The 25214-nt window shown below is 39.1% G+C and overlaps 1 protein-coding gene across 3 annotated transcripts in view; it reads left to right on the top strand.

Annotated features, from left to right (window-relative positions):
- Window positions 1-25214, top strand: part of FBXL17 (F-box and leucine rich repeat protein 17) — a 743798-nt gene that overhangs the window by 502000 nt on the left and 216584 nt on the right. The window contains exon 9 of one of the 3 annotated variants that reach the window (XM_056537500.1): window positions 18633-18746. The exons of the other annotated variants lie outside the window; for them this stretch is intronic. Coding sequence (XP_056393475.1) covers window positions 18633-18646 — 14 coding nt within the window. The 3' untranslated portion in view covers window positions 18647-18746. Of the gene's footprint in view, window positions 1-18632; window positions 18747-25214 lie in introns of those variants that run through there. 3 annotated transcript variants of the gene reach the window in all.

A 25214-nucleotide genomic window follows, 5' to 3' on the forward strand; every position in this document is an offset into this window, starting at 1 on the left:
GCTTAGATACACAAAGTTACACAAAAACGGTATAATATTACACTAAAGCAGTGCAGTGCCTAGCTTCAAAGAAATACTGAATGTGAATACTGAATGTGTCAATATTCTGTGGAATTGGAATAGCAAATATAACACTATCTTTTTTTTTAACTACTTAAACCCCTTAAGGACACAACCCATTTTGACCTTAAGGACACAGCCAATTTTATTTTTGCATTTTCGTTTTTTTTCCTCCTCGCCTTCTAAAATCCATAACTCTTTTATATTTCCATTTACAGGCCCATATGAGGGCTTGTTTTTTGCATGACCAGTTGCATGACAAAACTCATTTTACACTAAAAGGTATGGTAAACCCCCAAAAATATCTTGTTGCAAATGATACTAAACTCTTTAAAGCTGTAAACACTATAGAGGACAGTGCACTGTTACAAATGGATCTGGATAGGTTGGAGGTTTGGGCTTGGAAGTGGCAGATGAGGTTCAACACTGATAAATGTAAGGTAATGCACACGGGGAAGAAAAATCCGGGCTGGGATTATGTATTGGGAGAACACTTGGGACGACTAACATGGAAAGGACTTGGGAGTCTTAGTTAATAGTAAATTTAGCTGTAGTGACCCGTGTCGGGCAGCTGCTGCCAAGGCAAATAAAATCATGGGGTGCATCAATAGGGGCATAGATGCCCACGACAAGGAAATAATTCTACCGCTGTAGAAATTACTAGTCAGACCACACATAGATTACTGTGTACAGTACTGGGCACCAGTGTACAAGAAAGATATAGTGGAGCTGGAAATGGTTCAAAGACTGGCAACCAGAGTAATAAGGGGAATGGGAGGACTACAGTACCCACAAAGATTATCAGAATTAGGGTTATTTATTTAAGAAAAAAGAAGGCTTAGGTGCGACCTAATAACTATGTATAAATATATCAGGGGACAGTACAGAGATCTCTCCCATGATCTATTTATACCCAGGACTGTATCTATAACAAGGGGGCATCCTCTACGTTTAGAGGTAAAAGAAGGTTTCTACACCAGCAAAAACAGGGGTTCTTTAATGTAAGAGCAGTGAGACTATGGGACTCTCTGCCTGAGGATGTGGTCATGTTTGACTCAGTAAAATAATTAAAAAGGGGTCTGGATGCATTTTAGGAGAATAATAACATTACAGGTTATGGATTCTAGATCTATAGTCCATAAGGTTGATCCAGGGATCTATGCAGAAAATTTTGCCTTTTTTTTTTTTTTTTTTTTTTCTCTGTTTGCTGTAGGGAATCATTAACATTATTTTTTTAATAGTTTTTTATAGTAGATTGGACATTTATGCACTCGACAATACCAAATATATGTTTTTTTTATGCTTTTTGTACTAATAAGGGGAAAAGGGGTGATTTAAAACTTTATTGGGGGAGGTTTTTTTCAAAAAAACTTTTTTTTCTAATTTTTGTTAAACTTTTTTTTTCACATTTATTGTACACTCTTTTATTCCCCATAGGGGACTATTTATAGCAATCATTAGATTGTTAATACTGCTGGTAGGCAGATCAGTGCAGAATACCTTGGGAGACAAACAGAGGCAAGTGAGGGGACCTCCGTCCGCAATCTTGGCTGATGTGATACCCGCAGCAATGCCGAGGGTGATCAGATCAGCCATTTTAACTGCCGCAGATGCCGTGATCTGTATTGATCACGGCATCTGAGACGTTAATGGCAGACATCAGCAAAATCGCTGATGTCTGCCATTACCGGCAGCTGCACGGCTGCTGACTGCTGCCGAGACCCGCCGTGAATTAAGCGAGCGCAGCTCCTGCTCTCTCGTCACAGCCGTGTTGTTAATGTACGGCACTGTGCAGGAAGTAACGCTATGCAGCGCTGTACATTTACGCCGCATTTCTTTAAGGGGTTAATGAAATTATTTAATTTCTCATCAATATGGCCCAAATAACAAAGCACATTTATGGATTACTCTTGTATATAGTACCTTTGTTAAATGTCTTCCAAAAGAGGTTTCTACAGGGAAAGAGTAATAATATATTGTTTTCCTAGAGGTACCTTAAGAAATAAGTTGGAAGTTATCAATCCCAAATGTACAGCAACTCTGAGGTTATATTGTAAATGACCTAATCTTAAAACTATATGGGGTTTTTCATTTGAACCCTACAAATATCAAACCATTAAACTCCTTAGGGGTTTAAGAATACTTTAGGGGTGTTAGGATACTTTAGTTTGCTAATTGATTGTCAAGCAAGAAAAATATCAAATAAGAACAGCCAATCCAGTGTTTCTATGAGACACATAAAGGCATATTTATTTAGTTTTTAAAGGCATTATTATATTTGACTAAGATTGTTGTACAGTGCTGTACAGACACTAATAATCAACAGAATATTTTCACATATAGAAAAACTTTAGGCAATAATAATTTTTTTTTTTTTTGTTTTGTTTTTACTCTTTGGGGACTCAGGGTTTTTCCGTTTTTTCCTCCTTACATTTTAAAAATCATAACACTTTAAATTTTGCACCTATAATTCCATGTTATGGCTTATTTTTTGCGCAGTGACATGAGTCATTTTACTAAAAAATCCATGGCAAAACGGAAAAAATTCATTGTGCGACAAATTGAAGAAAAAAATGCCATTTCATAACTTTTGGGGGCTTCCGTTTTTCCGGTAAAAATTAAACCTTCTCTTTATTCTGTAGGTCCATAGGGTTAAAATGATACCCTACTTATATAGGTTTGATTTTCTCTTACCTCTAGAGAAAATTCATAACTACATGCACAAAAATGTATACGTTTAAAATTGTTGTCTTCTGACCCCTATAACTTTTTTTTTCTTTTTCTGTTTATGGGAAGGGAATGAGGGCTAATTTTTTGCGCCATGATCTAAACTTTTTATCTGTAGCATTTTTGTTTTGATTGGACTTTTTGATCGCTTATTTTTTTGTGCTATAAAAAGTGACCCAAAATATGCAATTTTTTTGTAATTTTTATGCGTTTACGCCATTGACCGTGTGGTTTAATTAACAATATATTTTTATAATTCGGACATTTCCACACGCGGCTATGCCACATATATTTATTTTTATTTACACAGGTTTTTTTTTTTAATTGGGTGATTCTTTTATTCTTTTTATTAGGGAAGGGGTTAAAGGGGTATTCCAGGAATAAAATTATTTATATATATCAACTGGCTCCAGAAAGTTAAACAGATTTGTAAATGAATTCTATTAAAAAATCTTAATCCTTCTAATAATTATGAGCTGCTGAAGTTAAGTTGTTCTTTTCTCTCTGATAACAGTTCTCTCTGCTGACATCTCTGTGTCTCTGAAACTGCGCAGAGCAGAATAGGTTTGCTATGGGGATTTGCTTCTACTCTGGACAGTTCCCGAGACAGCTGTCATCAGAGAGCACTTAGAAAGAAAAGAACAACCAACTTCAGCAGCTCATAAGTACTGAAAGTATTAAGATTTTTTAATAGAAGTAATCTACAAATTTGTTTAACTTTATGGAGCCACTTTTTTCCTGGATAACCCCTTTAATTCATAATTAGTAACTTTTTTTCCCCAGTTTTTTTTTTTTGCGTTGTTATAGCCCCCTCTAGGGGCTATAACATGCATTACATTGATTCCGAACACTGATCATCGGCATAAAACTACATGCGGATGATCAGTGTTATCAGAGCTTGACTTCTGCCTGGATCTCAGGCATGGAGAAGTCAATCGCCGATCTGACATGCCGGAGGCAGGAACGGCACCATCCTGCTGTATCCTAGCTGATCGGGACATCGCGGTTTTACAGCTGTGTTCCCGATCAGCCTGACTGAGCTGCCGGGATGCAATTTTTTCAACTTTGATTGCTGCATCTAAAGGGTTAATAGCACGCGGCACAGCGATCGGTGCCGCATGCTATTAGCCCGGCTCGCTTTCATTAGCCGCCAGGACCGACCCGCTATGATGCAGGGTCATGGCGTGACCCCGTGTTATAGACCAGGTGCAGGGCGTACAGGTTCGTCCTTAACCCCTTAGGGACTCAGCGTTTTTCAGTTTTTGCATTTTCGTTTTTCCTCCTTACCTTTTAAAAATTATAACCCTTTCAAATTCATTTTAACCAAAAATCAATGACGAAGCGGGAAAAAAAATCATTGTGTGACAAAATTGAAAAAAAAAACACAATTTTGTAAGTTTTGAGGGCTTCCATTTCTACACAGTGCATTTTTCAGTTAAATTAATACCCTACTTATATAGGTTTGATTTTGTCGTACTTCAGGAAAAAAAATCATAACTACATACAAGAAAATTTTTACATTTAAAAATGTCCTCTTCTGACCCCTTTAACCTTTTTATTTTTCCACATATGGGGCGGTATGAGCGCTAATTTTTTGCATCAAGATCTGAAGTTTTTATCGGTACCATTTTAGTTTTGATCGGACTTTTTGATTGCTTTTTATTCATTTTTTAATGCTATATAAAAAAAAAATACGCTATTTTGGACTTTGGAATTTTTTTACGTGTACGCCATTGACCATGCGGTGTAACCCCTTAACGACCACGAACATATATTTACGTCCGTGGCCGGCTCCCGCGATATAAAGCGCGGTCACGCGGTGACGACCGCGTGTCATATCGGGTCGGCCCCAGCATGTAACTAAAGCCTGGCTAATAGCGCACGGCAGCGATCGCGGTGCTGTGTGCTATTAACACTTTAGATGCGGAGTTCAAAGTTGAACGCCGCTTCTAAAACGAAAGTAAAACCTACCCGGCTGCCCTATGGGGGCTATAACATTGCAAAAAAAAAGTGTAAAAAAAAAAGTTTATAAATGGGATTTAACCCTTTCTTTAATAAAAGTCCAAATCACCCCCCTTTTCCCATAAAAAAAAAATGTAAATAAAAATAAATATAAACATATGTGGTATCACCACGTGCGTAAATGTCCGAACTATAAAAAAAATATCATTAATTAAACTGCAGGGTCAATGGCGTACGCGCAAAAAAATTCCAACGTCTAAAATAGCATATCATGAAAAAATTAATAAAAAGTGATCAAAAAGTCCAATGAATCCAAAAATGCTACCGATAAAAACTTCAGATCACGGCGCAAAAAAATAAGCCCTCATACCCCCCGATACGCAGAAAAATAATGTTATAGCAGTCAGAAGATGACAATTTTAAACTTATAAATTTTCCTGCATGTAGTTATGATTTTTTCCAGAAGTACAACAAAATCAAATCTATATAAATAGGGTACAGAATAAAGATTAGGTGTCATTTTTACCGAAAAATTTACTGCGTAGAAACGGAAACCCCCAAAAGTTACAAAATGGCGTTATTTCTTCAATTTCGTCGCACAATGATTTTTTTCCATTTCGCCGAACATTTTTTGGGTAAAATTACTGATGTCACTGCAAAGTAGAATTGGTGGCGCAAACAATATGCCATCATATGGATTTTTAGGTGCAAAATTGAAAGGGTTATGATTTTTAAAAGGCGAGGAGGAAAAAACGAAAGTGCAAAAACGGAAAAACCCGTGGTCCTTAAGGGGTTTATTAACAATATTTTTTTATAGTTTGGACATTTTTCGCATGCAGTGATACCACATTTGTTTATTTTTATTTACATCGTTTTTGTTTTTTTATGGGAAAAGGGGGGTGATTCTGACTTTTAGGGAAGGGGTTAAATCACATTTATTAACACTTGTTTTTTAAAAAAAAATTTTTTGCAATGTTAACATTGTATACACTGATCTCTTACACTGTTCACTGCCCTGCAATAGCAGTGATCAGTGTTATCAGCGCTTGACGGCTCCTGTCTGGATCTGTCATTCGGCGATCGGACAGCAGGTAGGGATCCTCCTGTTGTCCTGCAAGCTGTTCGGGGTGCCGCGATTTCACCGTGGCGGTCCCGAACAGCCAGACTGAGCTACCAGGATGCTTTCAGTTTCACTTCAGATGCGACAGTTAACTTTGATTGACGAGTCTGAAGGGTTAATACCAGGCATCACCGCGATCGGTGATGTTCGGTATTAGCCGCGGGTCCTGGCTGTTGATGACCGACCCGATATGACGCAGGGTCACCGCGGGAGCCGGCGCAGGACGTAAATATACGTCCTGTGTAGTTAAGGAGTTAAGAGGTTAAATCTCCTTTGTTAACATTTAAAATAAATCTCTTTCTAATTTAGCTTATTCTTGAGGCATGGAAGTATGTTTACTACAAATTTTTTTTTTTAAACCTATCACTTTTGATATCACATTAGATATTCTTAAAATGTTTTATTCTTTATTTATGTTTGCATACTTAATACAATCAAAGAGAAGATCAATACATCAATTAGCTATAATTTACGACAATCGTAACCTACTGAGCTTATTTACTTTTTATCCAAGACTTATACTCCTGATGCTTATATACTTCTCTATATGCATACTAAATCTCTAGTGCATGAGCCTAGCTCCTAACTTCCCCTCTCCCTTTGCTCCCCCTTACTTCTCCCCCTCTGCTTTCCTCCCTCTCCCCACTCCTGCTAGCCCCAGGTTTCTGCCATTCCAACCCCCATCCATAGTTTGCTAGGTGGTTGTCTACACCATTCTATTACCCACGCTAAATGTGCAGAGATGTAATAGCCCTTCAAATCAGGTAACACCCCCCCCCCCCATCCTTAAGAAGGCACATGGTCTCTCTTTTTAACCTAGCTTCCGTTCCCTCCCCCGCCCAGATGAAATCAAGCTGGATTGAGTCCATTTGCTTAAAAAAAGCTGTTGGAAATCTAATTGGGATACATTGAAATGGATACAACATTTTTGGTAGAATGGACATATTATATAATGCACAGCGCCCGAACCAGGAAAAAAGATTGGGGGACCATTTCTGACACTGTTGACGGAGCTTTTTAATCAGGGGGGGACATTTGGATTGTACAGTTTTTTCCTATCTGCCGAAATCCAAACCCCCAATAATTTCACCGCTTATTCCGCACAAATTAAAACTAAAATTATTCTGAAGGTGCGTCACTGTATCTTTCTTTAATGTTATATTTAATGCTGATGATTTGCTTAAGTTTATCTTAAAATTATATAAGAGTATATGTTTCGAATTCCTTCATGAGGGTAGGTAGGGTAACTATTAGTTTTGAAATAAAAAATATGAAATCATCGGCAAACGCCACCACTTTATGCATGATACCCTGGACTGTTATACCCATCAAATCTGTATTTTTCCTGATTTTGTATAAAAAGGATTCCGATACCAGAATGAAAATCGAGGGTGAGAGTGGGCATCCTTGTCTAGTGCTGTTCCTTAATTCCAGCTTGAATGAGAGAATCCCATTGACTCTTATCCTAGCCGTAGGATATCTGTATATCTCAAGGACCCAATTTAAAAAGTATTAAGTGAAAAGATATTCTTTATTAAGGATGAACATTAACCTATATACAGTAAAATCTCTTTAAGACAACCACCGAAAATTGCACAAAAAAGTGGTCTACTAGGTGCTTGGTCTTTTCAAAGAATGTATAATAAATGAGGAACTGAAAATTTGTCCCAGAAAATCTGGCCTGGGTAAGATCTGGGTGATCTTTTGGAGTGGTTTCACTTTATTCAATTCAAAATGCAGCCTGATTAATTTCAGAAATATTATATCTATTCTTAGTCACCCAGCAATTATTTTAAAATGGTAGAAAATGTCAGCTAAGAATTTTTCTGCATATATATATATATATATATATATATATATATATATATATATATTTATATTTAGGATGCATTGTTTGTCTTCATAAATCAAAGCAAAGCGATTCCAGCTCTTGAGCTGACCTACCACAGCTAATAGCATAACTCGATTTGTAATTCTGTTTCATGCCGTGACAAACTCTTGCTTATTTATGAGTAGAATGCACGGAGCTTCGGTGCAGTATTCACATAACTAATAACTAATTAGTGGATGTCAAGAGCTTAACAAAAAAGTGTCTATAAATATGTAAGCTTGAGGTTGTTAGTATAGATAGGATAAATGGGGGCACAGAGAGACAAGCTGTCAAAGCCAAGTAAATAAAACCCTTTGAGATGCTGTTTCCAGATTCCTAGAAGCCAAAATGCGGCATATTTTAAATTATGTAGTGTGTTTTCTTTCCTTGTATCTGTTCATCTGTTTTATATGTCTCACCAGAGCTAATAAGGAAGAAGTAGTGATATTTCCTTTCAAGCTTTCCAGCAATTGTTTTGGTGTCCTGCTTGGAGAAGTCTTAAGTTTTGAAGTCTAGCACCTCTGCGTGTACCCTTTTTGTCTTGCCATATAAAGGGTCAAATCTGCTTTTCATTTTCCACACATCTCTACATTTTAGCTATTACCTATATCCTTTGTATTGGCTGGGAAACCAGATAACACACTTAAGGCTTCAAGATGAATCATTACCTACGGCTTGAGATACTCTTTGTATATGGGCCCTGTTAGAAGCAGTAATATGGAGCTGCTCCTAGTGCATTGATTTGGTCCATTACATTTATGAACCTGAAAATGCATTGAAGTTGACGTAAGCCTTTATCAGATTAAATGAATAATCTTCCCCCACCCCTATAGCTCCAGAGCTCTGCAGAAAAACTACAAACACCTGAGAGAGAGTTCATAGGAATATCTTATGTAAAGTATCTAAAGATGACTTGAGCAGTTTTAGGAAAGTTCAGATGGCATAATATATTAATAGTGTCGCCATCCTGTGACAGACTCTAAGCAGACAGTCATTTAGTTGGTTTGTTGCTATTCTTTACTTTTCATGTTCTTAACACTGGTTATAATAGTATAGTGCATACACTGCGGCAAGCAAAGTAAATTGTAGTAAGAAATTACAATACTACTAACCCTTTTATGCTGTCACCACCATTATTATTTCAAGCTACAATTTCCAGGTATTGTATAATATTAACATCTCTATATCCTGCTATATACTATCTTTATGCCTAGGACATTTCTTGGGAAAACAATGGCAAAGCATTTCTTAAAGGTGTACTCCGGTGTTCAAAAATGTATCCCCTACAGGATAGGAGATCTCCTTCCCCAGCTCTCCCCATGCATTAAGCAGTACCACTCTGAGCACTGTTTTGTGTTGACCACCACACAAAGCCGTGGTTAACATGCCCCCTCTATACATCAATGTTTTTCCGGCTCTCCCATAGAGGCGGTACAGCACCTTGCACTGAGCAGAGGCCTCTTAGTGCATGAGAAGAGTCAGAGTGCCGGGCAGGAGATCTTGGGGTTCCCAGCAATCGGACCACCTGTGATCAGGCCCTTATCCCCATCAGATAGGGAATACGTTTTTAAGTACCGGAGTACCCCTTTGAATGTTCTTTCTAATCTTGCCTGGCTTATATATCATATAATATCACAAGTATATATGAAAACTTAATGATGTCTGTAGGTCTGAGGGGCCCATCCCTCACTGATCTATACCTTTTGTTGTATTCTAGTAAAACTGGATTAACACAGCATTTTCTCAGTCTACCTGTGGTATATGTTGGTAACCTATCAAAACATTTACCAATGTATACCACGGCGTACTGGCAGTGGGCCCATTTAGTTTAAGACCCAAGGAAGCATTTGAGGGTGATGAACAATCATTGTCTATTACTCAACCCCTGCACACCCTGTACCAACTATTCTGCTATTGTATCACCTGATGCTTTTATTTAAAAAATAGAAGGCTGACTTAACTGGTGAGTGCTGCAATTGGTTTATTCTATATACTGTTTTGCAGCAAAAAATGATGGGAATAAAACAACTATAATACCACTGCCAGATAAGTATCCCCGGAGGCTCAGCACATGAGCAATAAAGCATGAGTGGCAGGAGAGTGGGGATAGCATGACTACATTCGCTGTGGCTCACCTTCCAGGACTACTTACCCTGCAGTGGGGAGTGATGATTAAAGCAGTACTGTAACTAGTGTGGCATCAGAGGAAGCTTATGGGCATGGCATCCAAGCCCTGTGCCCTACATCTACATAGTACTGGGGAAGTCTTTGGGGAGCTGACAAGGTCTGTCTAAGGTGACTGGTTCAGTCACAGAAAAATTCTGCAACTAATCTACCCTTACTGTATACAGTATAACCTTAAGTTTATGCCAGTTTCACACATGTATCACTGATGCATTTTTTTTCTGTCCATATTACAGCCTAGTGTATTGACCTGACTGAAGGATTAATGACCCAAAAATGTAACACATGAGACCATACATTTACTATACAAACGACATAATAGATATGGCTTATTCCACTCTCATCACCCCTAGTCCAAACACACCAATAATCCACCAATATCTTAGGTGGTAAAAAGTATAAAATCAAAGAACACAATATTGTGTAAAGGATTAAATGGACAAAAACATCTCAATAAGATAATCTAATTTGAAGAAGTTGAATTTTATATTTTTCTATCTCTGTGTGAAATGCTGGATCTCATTGTCAATTGGATTTTTTCCTATTGGACCATGTGATTGGATATTTAGGCTAATTTTTAGATCTACATTTAATATTAACCCCTTAAGGACCCGGGGTTTTTCCTTTTTTGCATTTTCTTTTTATCATCCTTACATTTAAAAAATCATAACTCTTTCAGTCTTACACCTAAAAATCCATATGATGGCTTATTTTTTGCGCCACCAATTCTACTTTTTAATGACGTCAGTCATTTTACCCAAAATTCTACGGCAAAACGGAAAAAAAAATCAATGTGAGACCAAATTGAAAAAAAATGCCATTTTGTAAATTTTGGGGGCTTCCATTTGTGCACAGTACATTTTTCGGTAAAAATGACAACTTCTTTTTATTCTGTAGGTCCATACGGTTAAAATGATACCCTACTTATATCGGTTTGATTTTGTCGTACTTCTGGAAAAAATCAAAACTACATGCAGGAAAATGTATATGTTTAAAATTGTCATCTTCTGACCCCTATAACTTTTTTTTTTCCGTGTACGGGGCGGTATGAGGGCTCATTTTTTGTGCCGTGATCTGAAGTTTTTAGCGGTACCATTTTTGCAGTGATAGGACTTATTTATTCATTTTTTCATTATATAAAAAGTGACCAAAAATGCACTATTTTGGACTTTGGAATTTTTTTGCGCACACGCCATTGACCGTGCGGTTTAATTAATTATATATTTTTATAAATAGGATATTTCCGCATGCGGTGATACCACATTTAATGATTTATGGTTTAATGATCTTTATTCACTTTTTTTTTCCACTTTTTTTTTTGCAGTGTTATAGCTCCCATAGGGACCTATAGCACTGCACACACTGATCTTTTACATTGATCACTGGTTTCTCATAAGAAGCCAGTGATCGATGATTCTGCCGCTTGACTACTCATGCCTGGATCTCAGGCACTGAGCAGTCATTCGGCGATCGGACAGCGAGGAGGCAGGTAGGGACCCTCCAGCTGTCCTGTAGGCTGTTCGGGATGCCGCGATTTCACCGCGGCTATCCCGAACAGCTCCCATAGCTAACCGGAATGCTTTCACTTTCATTTTAGACGCGGCGTTCAACTTTGAACGCCGGATCTAAAGGGTTAATAGCGCGCGATCAATGCCGCGCGCTATTAGCCACGGGTCCCAATCGGGAGCGGACTCAGGGCGTACAGGTACTCCCTGGGTCCTTAACAGGTTAAGGTTATGTGTATATAGGTGTGAATTGCACCCACATGGGCCCTGTGGAGTGCAACTCTCTGTTTTCATATATTTTCGAACCTGGAATATATAATATTCTATCTTATCCATTTTTCCTTTTCATGTTATTTTATTTAAGCTATAAAATGATATTTATTTAACATTTTGACACATAATAAATATCCAGAACAATTTATAGCTGGATGTTTTATGTCGTAGCATGCAACAAAAAGCATCAGAGCTTAAAGGGGTTAAGTTGAAGCCATGAGGAGCTTGCTTCTTTGTCACCGTAGAATACTGTGGGAAATCTAACCAGATAACTCACGTAATGTTGTGCGGCTTACTACCCATCTCACCTACAGGAAATTCAATTAGGAATTGCTAGAAAAGACACCTATCAGCGTGTTTTTTGTAGCTTGCATTTGCAGTCATGCGGTCATACAGAAGACCATTGTTAGCCACATAATGACTCCTGTGGGATGAGGAAAGACATGTCGAAACATACAATTACACTATAAAAGGTTTCTTTGAAAGAATAGTTAATGGAAATATGTTTGTATTTGCTTTTTCTGTGCTTCTCGTTTCCTTGGTAACCCAGTAATATTTGTACCTCTGTGTCAACCATAATAAGAATGTGTATGCATTTGGTCTCATACGAAAAAAGACCCCGATAGATGTTTCAGTACATCTTATTATGATTGATTTAAGGATATTTTTTTTCTAATATTGCTTATTTGATGTTTAATAAAATGTAAAGTGAATCACTGAAGCAGATGTACTTGTTGTCATGCCCTTTAAAGAGAAATTACCCTTCAATTTTGCACGTATGTTAATGCTATTCGGCTTTTCGTTTCCCAATCTATCTTCGTTGTCTTCCTTTAACTATACATCATTGGAAAGTGGATCCATATAATTTATTCATGGAGGCTACACCTGTCATAACCATCGATCACTTCAGCATAATACCTGTCTGTTTACTGATAAATATACTCTTTAGCAGTATAGCAAAATAGAAATATGTAAAATACAGACAAATGAAATTAGGTGTGGAAAATAGTATGGTAAAACATGAGAAGAAAAAATACTAAAATTAGAATGACTTATGTTGGTTTTTAATTTGATCAGAATCATTGACCTCTGTGTTTCTGATATTTGATGACCTTTTACCTCTTTAATGTAATGTGTATGACCATTGTGCTCTCAAACTTTGACATTTGTGTTATGCGTAAACTCATATTTAATAGCCATGTACTTCAGTTGTAGCATACAGTGTGTGTGTGTGTGTGTGTGTATATATATATATATATATATATATATATAATATAATATAATGTATTCTATCTCCAGTTTCCTCCACTCTACTGATTAAAGTCCTGTATGTTATCAGTTTTTTATTGGACCTTTTTGTTCTTTAGTAAATTATTGCATTTTTGCTCCCATGCATTTGCTTGACATAACATAGCATATTTTGACAATACAGAACTTCTTTCTAGCATCAGAACTATTAGAACATTTTATGTTATTCATTCTACAATTTGCAAAACACACAGTTCTGTGATATTATGGCAGAAAATAGTCACCACTTATATTGTAATCAGATATACGGTAGTTGTTTTTTGGGGAATTTTAATAAGCAAACAAAACAATACAACCCAAGAAAAGGTGAATGGGAATAGTGGAAAACAAAGACAAGTAGTAAAGTAAAGTATAATAAAGTACAGCTACAATCACCTACAATGTCCCTCAGGAATAGTCCCATCTCGTGTAGCTCCCAGCAAGAACAGGCCAAGCACACACAACCGTACACTCAATCATACATCCCTCGGGACCTCCACCCCCCACCCCTCCATGGCAACAGGCGAGACCAGGCCCACTAAGTCTGTGACCCAGATCTAACTGGAGGATCAGTCAAAGCCTCCAACAGTAACCAAGGCAACCAGACCTTATCAAACTTTTGCAGACAACCTCCACTAATGTACAAGGCACGATACAGAGGCACATACTTATTAACCAAGGCCACCCAGCAGGAAAGCAGGGGAGTAATAGTATCTTTCCAAGCCACAATGACCACTTTACGAGCACAGAAAAGGAGAAAATGGACTACAAGGCGCCTATGTGAACAAGACTCCAACCCATTGATAACACCCAACAGACACACCTCCGAGGCATAAACATATGGAAACTTAAGGTGATCTGCCATAAATTGCAACACCTCCCTCCAGAAGGGAACCACACATGGGCAGTCCCACACAGCATGTAGCAGCGAGCCTCTATGAGCATTACATCGGAAACAACTATCAGAAGACGAAGCCCCCATGCGAAACAAGTGGACAGGCATATAATACAGGCGAAGAATAAGACAAAAATGAATAAGGAGATCATGGGCACTAACTTCAGTAGGATAGTAGGACATCAGGAAAGGCAGGAGACACATCCAGGGAGCCAAATGTGCCTTAAATGTTCACTGTCATGAAATAAAAAATTGATATGTTGTAGTACTTAAGTACTACAACATATCTCTAATATACTTTGATTTAAAAAAGTAATTTTAAACCAGCTTAAAATCACTTTTAAATTTGCCCACTAGGGTCCGCCCTCCTAGTGGCCGAATGTATTCTGCAGTGACGTCACTACAGAATTTCGACTCATTGAAGACTGGCAACGAGTCAAAATTCAGTCACTGCGGTGCTCGCTTCCACCTGTCAATCAGACAGGCGGGAGCGAGCGCTTTGCAGGAAGTGGATGCGCGCAGGCTCCCGGGGACAAGGTAAAGTATTATGGGCGGGGGGGGGGTAGGGGTTTGAGTGTTCAACTATACAGTATGCCTCCAGTTTCCCCACTACAACTCCCAGCATGCCCTGACAGCCAATAGATGTCAGGGCAAGCTGGGAGTTGTAGTGGGGAAACAGCTGGAGGGACACTGAATAGGTGAACTAAGGGGGGGTGGGGAGAGGGAGTGGGTTGAGCGGAGCGGCGGGGCCGGGGGGGTTGCGGGCTGCTTTCACTGTTCTTTTGCCGGGGGGGGGGGGGGGGGGTGTGGGCTGCTGTGACTGTTCTTCTGCCGGGGAGTGGGTTGAGCGACGGGGCCGGGGGGTTTTGCGGGCTGCGCGGCGGGGAGAGGTATGTGCGGCCATCACAGATCCGGTGTCCATCTATACAGGGTGCCTCCAGTTGTTTACCCTAGATAGCCAATAGATGTCAGGGCAAGCTGGGAGTTGCAGTGGGGAAACAGCTGGAGGCACCCTGTATAGGTGAACTAGGGGCGGAAGTGCCGGCCCCAGCAGGCATCAGTGACGTGGTGCCTGCTGGGGAAGTCTGCCTGGTAGTGAGAACACTGCCAGGCAGACAAAAGGCATTTTAAATATGTAAAAAAAAAATTAAAGGCAGGGAGGGGGTTAGGGATAGATGGGTAATAGGCAGGGACAGAAAAAAGAAAAAAAGTGATGGTGGGAGCTACCCTTTAATTGCATGCCTCAGTTGAAGATACCTGAAATAGGCACTCCGAGGGATGTTGAAGCGAGTCTGCATAACAGAAAAGGAAGGGCTACCTCACTTTTTTCTGGTAGACGCTTATTTGAGAGAGCGGAAGGCATGATTCAGTCACAGTAATTTTGGTCGCCTCTTCACAAGGAGTGCACAGTGAAAGCTGTGGTTATATAGTGATGGCCTATCACACAGGGTTAGAGAGAAATGAGCCAATGCCTTCTACCTCTGCTCGTTTAATTACAGAGATGCTGTGGGGACTATTCCTTACACTCAATGCAATGACAAAATAGGATGATTTCACATGCAGCTGGAGGAGGGCTGACCAGTTTAAAGCCACCGGATCTCACTCAATGATCGCATATTTGCATAGCAAACACTTGGTGGGGATCCATTTGGGTTACCTTTTTCGTGAAGGGGGTCAAATATTCAGACCGCAGGCTGACATTAAGGCAGTGGTTTGCCAGCTTGATTAATGAGGTGCGAAAAGTCTTATTGGTCTGCGCTTGAAGCATAGGGATAGGCTGGCATGTTAATCCTTCCATATAGGATGTTGTCTAAGTGCGCCCACACCTCCACACTCCTCAACCTATAAGAATGTGGAGGTGTAGCAGCACTTTGGCTGACACAGCGGCTGAAAATCTGTCAAGTGACTAGTTCGGTACCCCTGGAGGAGGTTTTGCTGGTGGCCGTGGGTGGAACTGGGCCCCAATGTGCATATCGTCTGTATGATGCATAGTTACTCTGAAAACAAAACCCAAACTTTTTAGAAAAAACACAGACAGGTGAATTGGTAGTTTGGAATAAACTTTAAGAGGCCACATCACGGTAGAACATGTAGATAATGACATGAAGATCATGCTCTTCCTGTAAAATATCGTAAGAAAGCCTTCACATGGGTGATGACCCGGCATCCACTAGTTTTGCAAGCACCTTTGTAAAGCCCTAGCCCCCTGATAAAATATGTAAAGATTGCAAAATGTGGGGCAAACAGACCCTAGGGAAACCAGAGAACACATGACGGACGAATTCAGCAGTGAGCCTGGATGTAGAAGTTTCTCTCACGCCACCGTGGGCATGGTGTCGATATCTCTGCACTGAAGCTCTTAGTGCCTTAAATAGAGCCTTTTAACAAAAATCACAGTTATTAAATTCACTACCACTGCATGGTCAGAAGTGAAAAAAAATTACTGCAACTCAAAAACATCTGGAATGTCTATTTGTTTGCGCCTACAAAAGGCGCAAAAAAATAACAGGATTGCGCCCAAATTGCACCTTTTGTAGACAGAAAAAAGCTAGTAAAGAGAATGATAAATGCCAGCCTGAATGTATAAACTCTTATTAGGTTTTGTTGAATGAGTGACAAAAAGACTGAAGAGGAGCTTCTGTGATAGTAAATGTACTCTTAGGAATGTGTAGTCAAACGTGTTTTATGCATGTCCAATCTGGTTTCGAAAGTATGACTCCATTAGAGAGAAAATGGAAAGAATGCATAAACGTTCATGCTGATAAGGGGTTGTCTGGGGATATAAAACAAAAATATTTGGCCCCATATATGACGTACATGTGCACCATACTCCAGATGAGGAAATACATGTTAGAGTCCAGCTGCTATCAGCAGCCAACACTCGCCATTAGTTACTGCATCATAGATAACTTGGATGTCCAATGCCTTCAATCTTATGTACTTTAAAAAAGCAAATAAACTATAAGGTTTCAATACAATTTTTAAATAGAGAAACTCTTTAAAACTAAAGGAACAAAACTTTTTTGCAGTTGATGTTCCACTGCATAATCAAAGATTAAGAATGACAATTTTGCCTAATACAGTATATTCAAATTTTGTGCATAGATTACAAAGAGCCTGCACCTAATACAGTATAGTTCGACTTATTTTTGGTATATTAAACAGCACAGGAGTATGTTGATGTAGAATGTGGTGAGAGACGAGGAAGTAATAGTCATCTGATTGGCAGACCTTCCTAAAATAAAAGACCTGCCAGTAACAATTTCTTTTTTAATACATGTCCTAAACTGGTAAGAAATTGGCAGAGGAATGAGCACGCTCCCTGACTGTTTCTTGCCACTCAAGCATCAACTTAGTCTTAGTTTAACGAAAAGTTAGTGACCAGTTCATATTATTTCTTCTTGGAGCCGTGTGTATAAATGTGAATGTACCTGATGTTTTATCTTAGACATTTACATTTGTTCCAGACAACTATAAACTACTTTGTTTTATAAAGCTTTTGTGTACGTGTCTCCTGTTAACCAAAGATGTTTCTCATATCTGTATATATGGACTGCTAATTCTATATTGCACCATTTTGCTCTTAGTTATTTTTGAGTTTACTTTAGCAGGAAAAATAGATCACACACTATTATGGATTATTAGCTCTATATTTGACTTGTGTTCACATACAAGTTGGGATTACATCTTAAAGTGGTACTCCAGTGGATTTTTTTTTTTTAAATCAACTGGTGCCAGAAAGTTAAACAGATTTGTAAATGACTTCTATTAAAAAATATTTACCCTTCCAGTACTTATTAGCAGCTGTATGCTACATAGGAAAGTCTATTATTTTTTAATTTATTTTTCTTTCTTGTCCACAGTGCTCTCATCTGACACCTGATGCCCATATCAGGAACTGACCAGAGCAGGAGAAAATCCCCATAGCAAACCTATACCGCTCTGGACAGTTCCTGACACAGACAGAGGTGTCAGCAGAGAGCACTGTGACCAAGACAAAAAAGAAATAAAATAAAAATAGACTTTACTATGTAGCATGCAGCTGCTAATAAGTACTGAAAGGATTAAGATTTTTAAATAGAAGTAAATTACAGATCTGTTTAACTTTCTGGCACCAGTTCATTTAAAAAAAAAAGTTTTCCACCAGAGTACCCCTTTAACAGTTATGTTTTCCTTTGGGGGGGCAGTTGCTGTGAAGAGTTCTTGGCACCGACACAAATCATCAACATCACACTCAACTTTTTCCGCATAGGGAAACTATGTGATGGGTACAGCTTATGGTTTTGTCTGACTTTAAAAGGGGAGGTAAGGTACATAACTAATGGACAGTTCCTTAAATTAATGGACATTTAACAACTTTTTTTTCCAAGTGTAAACCATTGGATGATCATCTGTTAGTTGTACGTCTGGCTCCGAAATCCTAGATGATCAATTCTCCTGTAACAGAGGCTCTCCACTCTTATTTATAGAAAGTTTTTTCTAAGAAGGAAACTATTTTCCATCTATGATGTCCTTATGCTCAAGCTGGTCATATGAATAGTGGTTGAAGCAATGCTGTAAGTGTATATTACATTTAGAGATTTTGGGTAACTCTGCTGAAGTAATTTGTATTCTGGGATCCTGTTGGCCTCGAAGAACATTTAATATATGTGTTCTGAAATAGATTGAAAATATGCAGAATAAAGTGGTGTGGTTTGTGACATTTGGAGCAATTTATATTGAAGGAAAAATGTTGATTACTCTTTTTAGATACCAAGAAATAACATTTCAGCTAGATGGATGAACAGAATGGATGATGAAGTGCACATAGAGGACAGCGAAACTAGGACTATATGACTCAGAAATTGATCTGTTGCTTTACTAGGAAAGGAAAATAATGTATAGAAAGACATCTTCCCAGACTAGCTAACCTCTGAATAATATGGTTATTCGGGGTCATTTATCATCGTTGCTTTGGTGAGCAAGTTCTGTAGTCATTTTTTTCTTGCTATTTTTTTGCTTATGTATGACATATTTATCATACTATCACAGGGGGTTGATAAATTTGGCTTACATGGGCAAAAACCAAGAAATCACTTTTAAATACAATTTTTTTTGCACACATAAGCAAAAAACCGAATAACGACTACAGAACACCACTTTGCAGCTTTGGAAAAAAAATGTGCATGTATATATATATATATATATATATATATATATATATATATACTTATAAAAATGTGTGTGTGTTTATAAAAAAATTTTTACACTGTTTTTTCTCTCTAAATGTACTTACTCATTTTTTTTGTTACTTCTTCTACAGATCCGTGTATCCTGTGGACTACTTCGACGACCAGCGTTTTTCTTTACTTGATGTTAATAAAATGGTTAACGAGGGCTTGTGGGGGAGTGTTTTTTTGTAATAAATTTTTTTTTTAAACCTGTTGTGTTTTATTTTTTTACTTACTGGACAGGCTTAGTAGTGGAAGCTGTCTTACAGACGGAGTCCATTACTAAGCCGGGCTTAGCGTTAGCCACAAAAACAGCTAGCGCTAACCCCCAATTATTACCCCGGTACCCAACACCACAGGGGTGCCGGTAAGAGCCGGTACCAACAGGCCCGGAGCGTCAAAAATGGCGCTCCTGGGCCTAGGCGGTAACAGGCTGGCGTTATTTAGGTTGAGGAGGGCCAGTAACAATGGTCCTCGCCCATCCTGGTAACGTCAGGCTGGTACTGTTTGGTTGGTATTTGGCTGAGAATAAAACTAGGGGGGACCCTATGTGTTTTTTTATTTTTTATATTTAATTATTTATTTAAAAAAAAACGCATAGGGTCCCCCCTATTTTTATTCTCAGCCAAATACCAACCAAATGGTAACAGCATGACGTTACCAGGGTGGGCGAGGACCATTGATACTGGCCCTCCCCAGCCTAAATAACACCAGCCTGTTACCGCCTAGGCCCAGGAGCGCCATTTTTGACGCTCCGGGCCTGTTGGTACTAGCTCTTCTGGGTACCGGGGTAATAATTGGGGGTTAGCGCTAGCTGTTTTTGTAGCTAACGCTAAGCCCAGCTTAGTAATGGGGGGACTATAAGACGGAGTGTCTATAAGACAGCTTCCACTACTAAGTCTGTCAAGTAAAGGAAGGAAAAAACACAACAGGTTTAAAAAAAATTTTATGACAAAAAACACTCCCCCACAAGCCCTCGTTAACCATTTTATTAAAATCAAACAAAGAAAAACGCTGGTCATCGAAGTAGTCCACCGAATCCGAAGGAGTCCACAGGATACACTGATCTGAAATGAGAAGAAAAAAAAATGGGTTAGTACATTTATTATCACCTGCTCGCACATCTCCCGCCCCGCACGACTACAACTCCCAGCATGCCCTTACAGTAAGGACATGCTGGGAGTTGTAGTTGTGTGGTTCAGGAGATGTGTGGGCAAGTGACAAGCTTGTCCCCTGCCCCAAGCTGCAGGACTACAACTCCCAGCATGTCCTTACAGTAAGGACATGCTGGGAGTTGTAGTCCTGCAGCTGGGGGCAGGGGACAAGCTTGTCATTCGCCTGCACTGCACAACTACAACTCCGATCATGTCCTTACAGTAAGGGCATGCTGAGAGTTGTAGTCCTGCAAAGGGAGCCCGGGAACACACACACAGAGAGTCACACACAGACAGAGATAGAGACTGACAGAGAGACAGACACACACACTCACCCATCCAGCGCAGCGCTCCTTCGCTCCGGGCACCCTGCGAATGATGTCACTGACGGAGGGACGTCAGGCTGGCGCAACCGAAGATGTGGGAGCGGAGGCCGGGCACTGTGAAGGTGAAGGGAGGGGGGGGGGCTGAGAGGGGTGCTGGTGGAGGCGGGGGCCGGGAACAGTGCAGAGGGGGGGGGGGAGGGATGCTGGTGGGGGCGGAGGCCGGGAACAGTGAAGGCCGGGGGGGTGGTGGTTACGGACGGGCACAGCGCAGGTTAAGGCCGGTGGGGGGGGGGGGGGTATGCTGACGGAACCCCCCCCCCGACAGACTCCTATATCCCCTTATCATGTCACTGTTCCGGTCGGGTCCTGCGATTGGCTGCTGGTCGACTGTCGCAGTTAATATATACCTGACTAAAGCAAATCCATTTTGAAAAAATTAACTACGTAAGCAAGTTTGAATTTTCTTGCTTTTATTGTTCTTCACGCAAATTGTCGCATGAAAACACACGTAGTCGCAGTTGCGACAATTATAGTAAAGAAAACCTGACTAAACCCCTTGATAAATGCCCCCCATTGTCTATACATAACTGTATTTGATGATCAAATCATTATTATCTTAATGAAGATTAAGATCAAGACAAGAGTATCCGTTCATCTCTGCTGCAGCCTATGTGGTAATGGTGGCTGCTAAATTATCCATTTTCATGATACGTTCTGTTCTAATGATAGAAGTCCATTTCAGACCATTAATATTAAATATGTTTTTTATTTTTTTTAATGCCCTGCTGTATGTAGTGTTATATTTTAGTGGGCACTTTCACTTTTAAAATTATCTTTTGATATGTTTTAGAGACATGGCAAAATATTTGACCAGTTGGGGTCTGAGTGTTCAGGCCCAACCCATTACCAGAATGAGCTAGTAGAAGGGTGAGCTAAGCACCCAGCTCTGTGTGAAGAGATTTAGGCAAACTTTTGGTGACTATGGGATTGTCTTGGGAGAGGGTTACTGCGACTTCCTCAGGGGAAATTGCACATGGCAACAGAGCACATGGAGTCCTTGCAGCAACACTTCTCCATGCATCTTCTCCAACTACTTCACCCTTTGATCCCTGTTTGGTATCATGGGCTATTGTAGTGTTATGGTGCATTTTCCTGTTTGTATCAGGATAGTGAGTTTCTTTTTACAATTCTGCATTAGAGCACTGTGTTGCATTAGATATGCAGATCTGCTTCTTGTATTTTGGCATTAGAGTACTTATTTGTATTTAATTTACAGGTCTGTTTTTCATGAATTTTTTTACATCATATTGCTATATATGTGCAGTTCTGTCTCTCTTTGATCTGGCATCAGAGCATTTTGTTAATTTGTGAGCATGTCTCCAGACCTAAAGCCAATCGACCATCTGTTGAGCATCCTCAAATGGAAGATGGTGGAGCACACAAGGTCTCTAACATCCACCAGCTCTCTGATGTTGTCATGGAGGAAAGTGGACTCCAGTGGCAAAATGTAAAGCTCTGGAGAACTCCATACCGAAGAGGCTTAAGACAGTGCTGGAAAATAATGGTGTCCACACACAATATTGACGCTTTGGGCCCAATTTGGACATTTCCACTTAGGGATGTTCTCATTTTTGTTGCCAAGGTTTAGACATTAATGGCTGTGTATTTAGTTATTTTGAGGGGGCAGTAGAAATAACCACTTTTATACAAGCTTTACATAGCAGAGTGTCATTTCTTCAGTGTTTGAAAAAATGGGAGAGGTGTACTCACTTATGTGTGATACTGTATTTTTCATTAATTATGAACTTAAAGGGGTACTCTGGAGGGGGGGGGGGGATTTTTCAGATCAACTGGTGCCAGAAAGTTATACAGATTTGTAAATTACTACTTGAAAAAAAAAATCCTAATCCTTCCAATACTTATGAGCTGCAGAGAAAGTTGTGTAGTTCTTTCCTGTCTGTATACTGTGCTCTCTGCTGCCACCTTTGTCCGTGTCAGGAACTGTCCAGAACATGAGCAAATCCCTATAGCAAACCCCTCCTACGACGGACAGATCATGAAATGGACAGATGTGTCAGCAGAGAGCTGTGATCAGACTGGAAAGAACTACACAACTTCCTCTAGAGCATATAGCAGTGAATAAGTACTGGAAGATAAAGATAGATAAATATAAGTAATTTACCCATATGTATACTTTTCTACCATCAGTTGATTTCAGAACATTATTTTCCTCCATTGTACCACATTAAGGTTATTTCCTATATATTACTCTTTAGAATTCTGCATTGGGTGCCGAACCTAGGGCATATGAACTAGATAGTTGAGTTTTCCTGGCACATGCTGCATCACTTACCCAGTACTTTAACAGATTGCTGACAAGAGGAGGCTGTGCAGCACAGTTGAGTGACAACAACTGTGCAACTGTAATGACTATTTTTTACTGTCATTGACCACCAGACCACAGTGCCATTTCCCTGACCCAGATACAGCACCACACTTGATATTTTTAATTATCACTGCTATTGTTGTCTTGTGGCTGGGATTTGAGGGATGATCTTGGATTCACTATTGCATCTTGTTGCTATTACTGCTCTGAGCTCTTGCTGTCACCTTTTTGAAGGTTATATGGATGTCACTGGTATAACTGAGAAAAACATATTTCACTGACTATGGCCATGTCATTTTAGAATGGTAAGCACTCCTTTATTCACAGAAAACTTTTTCGGTCACCCGGCAATGAAAACTTTAGTAGAGGTCAGTAGAAAAAAGGAAAAAAATTTTGGTTCCAGATGCATTTCTAGTAGCACGGACTACCTGGTCCCTGAGATAAGTTCATCCTTGTCTTAATCTATAAATTGATTAGAAGATTTACTTGTCCAGACTTCTCTTTCTAGCAGATCTGGTGTTTTACAGAGGGCAGGTGACCTTATTGCCCTTTTGTCCCTGCAAGCTATTAGTTTAAGTGAGTAATTTTAGGTAGACTGAGCTAGGGTGATACTAGGTTAAAGAATTGACCCACGGAGAAGTCATAAACTTGAGTCTGCCCAAGACACACAGTAGCGCATCCTTGGTTTAATGCCTTTCTCTAGAATGTAATACAAAACTGTATTTTTTTTTTTAAATTGTTATATTTGTTACTTAAAAAGTTTCCTCTAGTTTAATGTAACTATTTAGTATTATTTAACATTATCTTTTAAGTTTTTCTGCTTAAAGTTTTCTCACTGTTCTAGTAATGAATTTAACACCATTTTTTTCTTAAAAAAAACAAAGCATCATGTACCATAAACAGTGTAATATTCCAAGATGGCAAAGTCTGTATGGTGAGCAGATGATCTTTCACAAATGTAACAGCATTTCCCTCTTTTCTTTTATTGTGCTTTATTATGTTAGGCTTTGTGTGAGTTTTTTTTTGTGGGACTTATTCATCATTGTTAGTTTCACAGTTGCTTTTCTACTGTTCTCTTTGCTTATTTTTACTTACATAACAAATCTCTTCCTGTTATTTTGTTAGACAATAGTTTTGCAGCTCCCTGTTAAGCCTCTCTACATGGGCTCTGTAGTCATTTTTGCACAGCAGTGCAGCTGTAAACCAATTTTACCTCTCTCGCTTGCTTTTATACCCATAGTGCTCGTATGTTAAAGACATTAGATATTTTTATTTATTTTTTATTCAGTGGGGAGCTGAAGGAGTAAAACTATTAACTACTGGTTTTATACTTTAAGATCAAGTGAAGGATGGAGGTGGAGTCATGTTCTTTTTGGATAGAAACAGTTCTGCCTATTTAGTTGCTCTGTATTTATTGTGAAATGTGTAAGGCCACGTAAAGACTTTCTTTTAAGCACTCCATTTACAGACTCTAGGTAACAGTTAAAAGGTTAACGTTCTGAAATAAATGTGACCAGTAGTACAGACTCCTTATGAAAAATTCATTTTCATGTCAGTTGTGTCAAAATGTATTTTTTTTATTCTACCTGAAAGATTTCCTTTGAACCTGAAGAATTAAAATCTTTGACATCATAATTCTACATATCCTATTATTACTGTATAAATCAAGCTCCTTCTGTACTTGGATTAGTATATTTTTCAGCCACTTGATAATATAGCAACCCCTCGTGACAATGGTGTTATGGACTACAGTACTTTTTAATGTATATTTTGGATATCCACACCCGTATTACGCACAGTAACAGCAGACACCATGTAACACTACTATGTCTTATTTTTTTTGTAAGTAGAGCTGTAGAATCACTTGCAGTAAGAACTGTTAGTAAGTATGCATTCATGGGGGTGTGCACAAAAAACAAGATGTCGAAGTCAGATATAGTTTAGGATTAAAATAAAGAGATTATAGGAGAAATAGAGAGGATTCAAAGGCAGCCACTAAATTATTATATAGGATGGGGGGGGGGGAGGGGGGGGTCTCTCATACAAAAAAGAGCAGCTTATTGAACGTGGAGAATGAATGTAGAGGGGATCTTATTTTCTTTTTATAAATATATGTGTAGTCAATACAGAGGACGGACACATGATTTATTCATTCCAAAGATTGTACACAGGGCTAGTGGACATTCGTTACATGCCAAGGAAAGGTGATTTAGCATTCTCGCTCGAAACGCTTATTCTAAGGCTTTAGGGACACG

Source organism: Hyla sarda, chromosome 1 (assembly GCF_029499605.1).
Source record: "Hyla sarda isolate aHylSar1 chromosome 1, aHylSar1.hap1, whole genome shotgun sequence".
NCBI classification, from domain to species: domain Eukaryota; kingdom Metazoa; phylum Chordata; class Amphibia; order Anura; family Hylidae; genus Hyla; species Hyla sarda.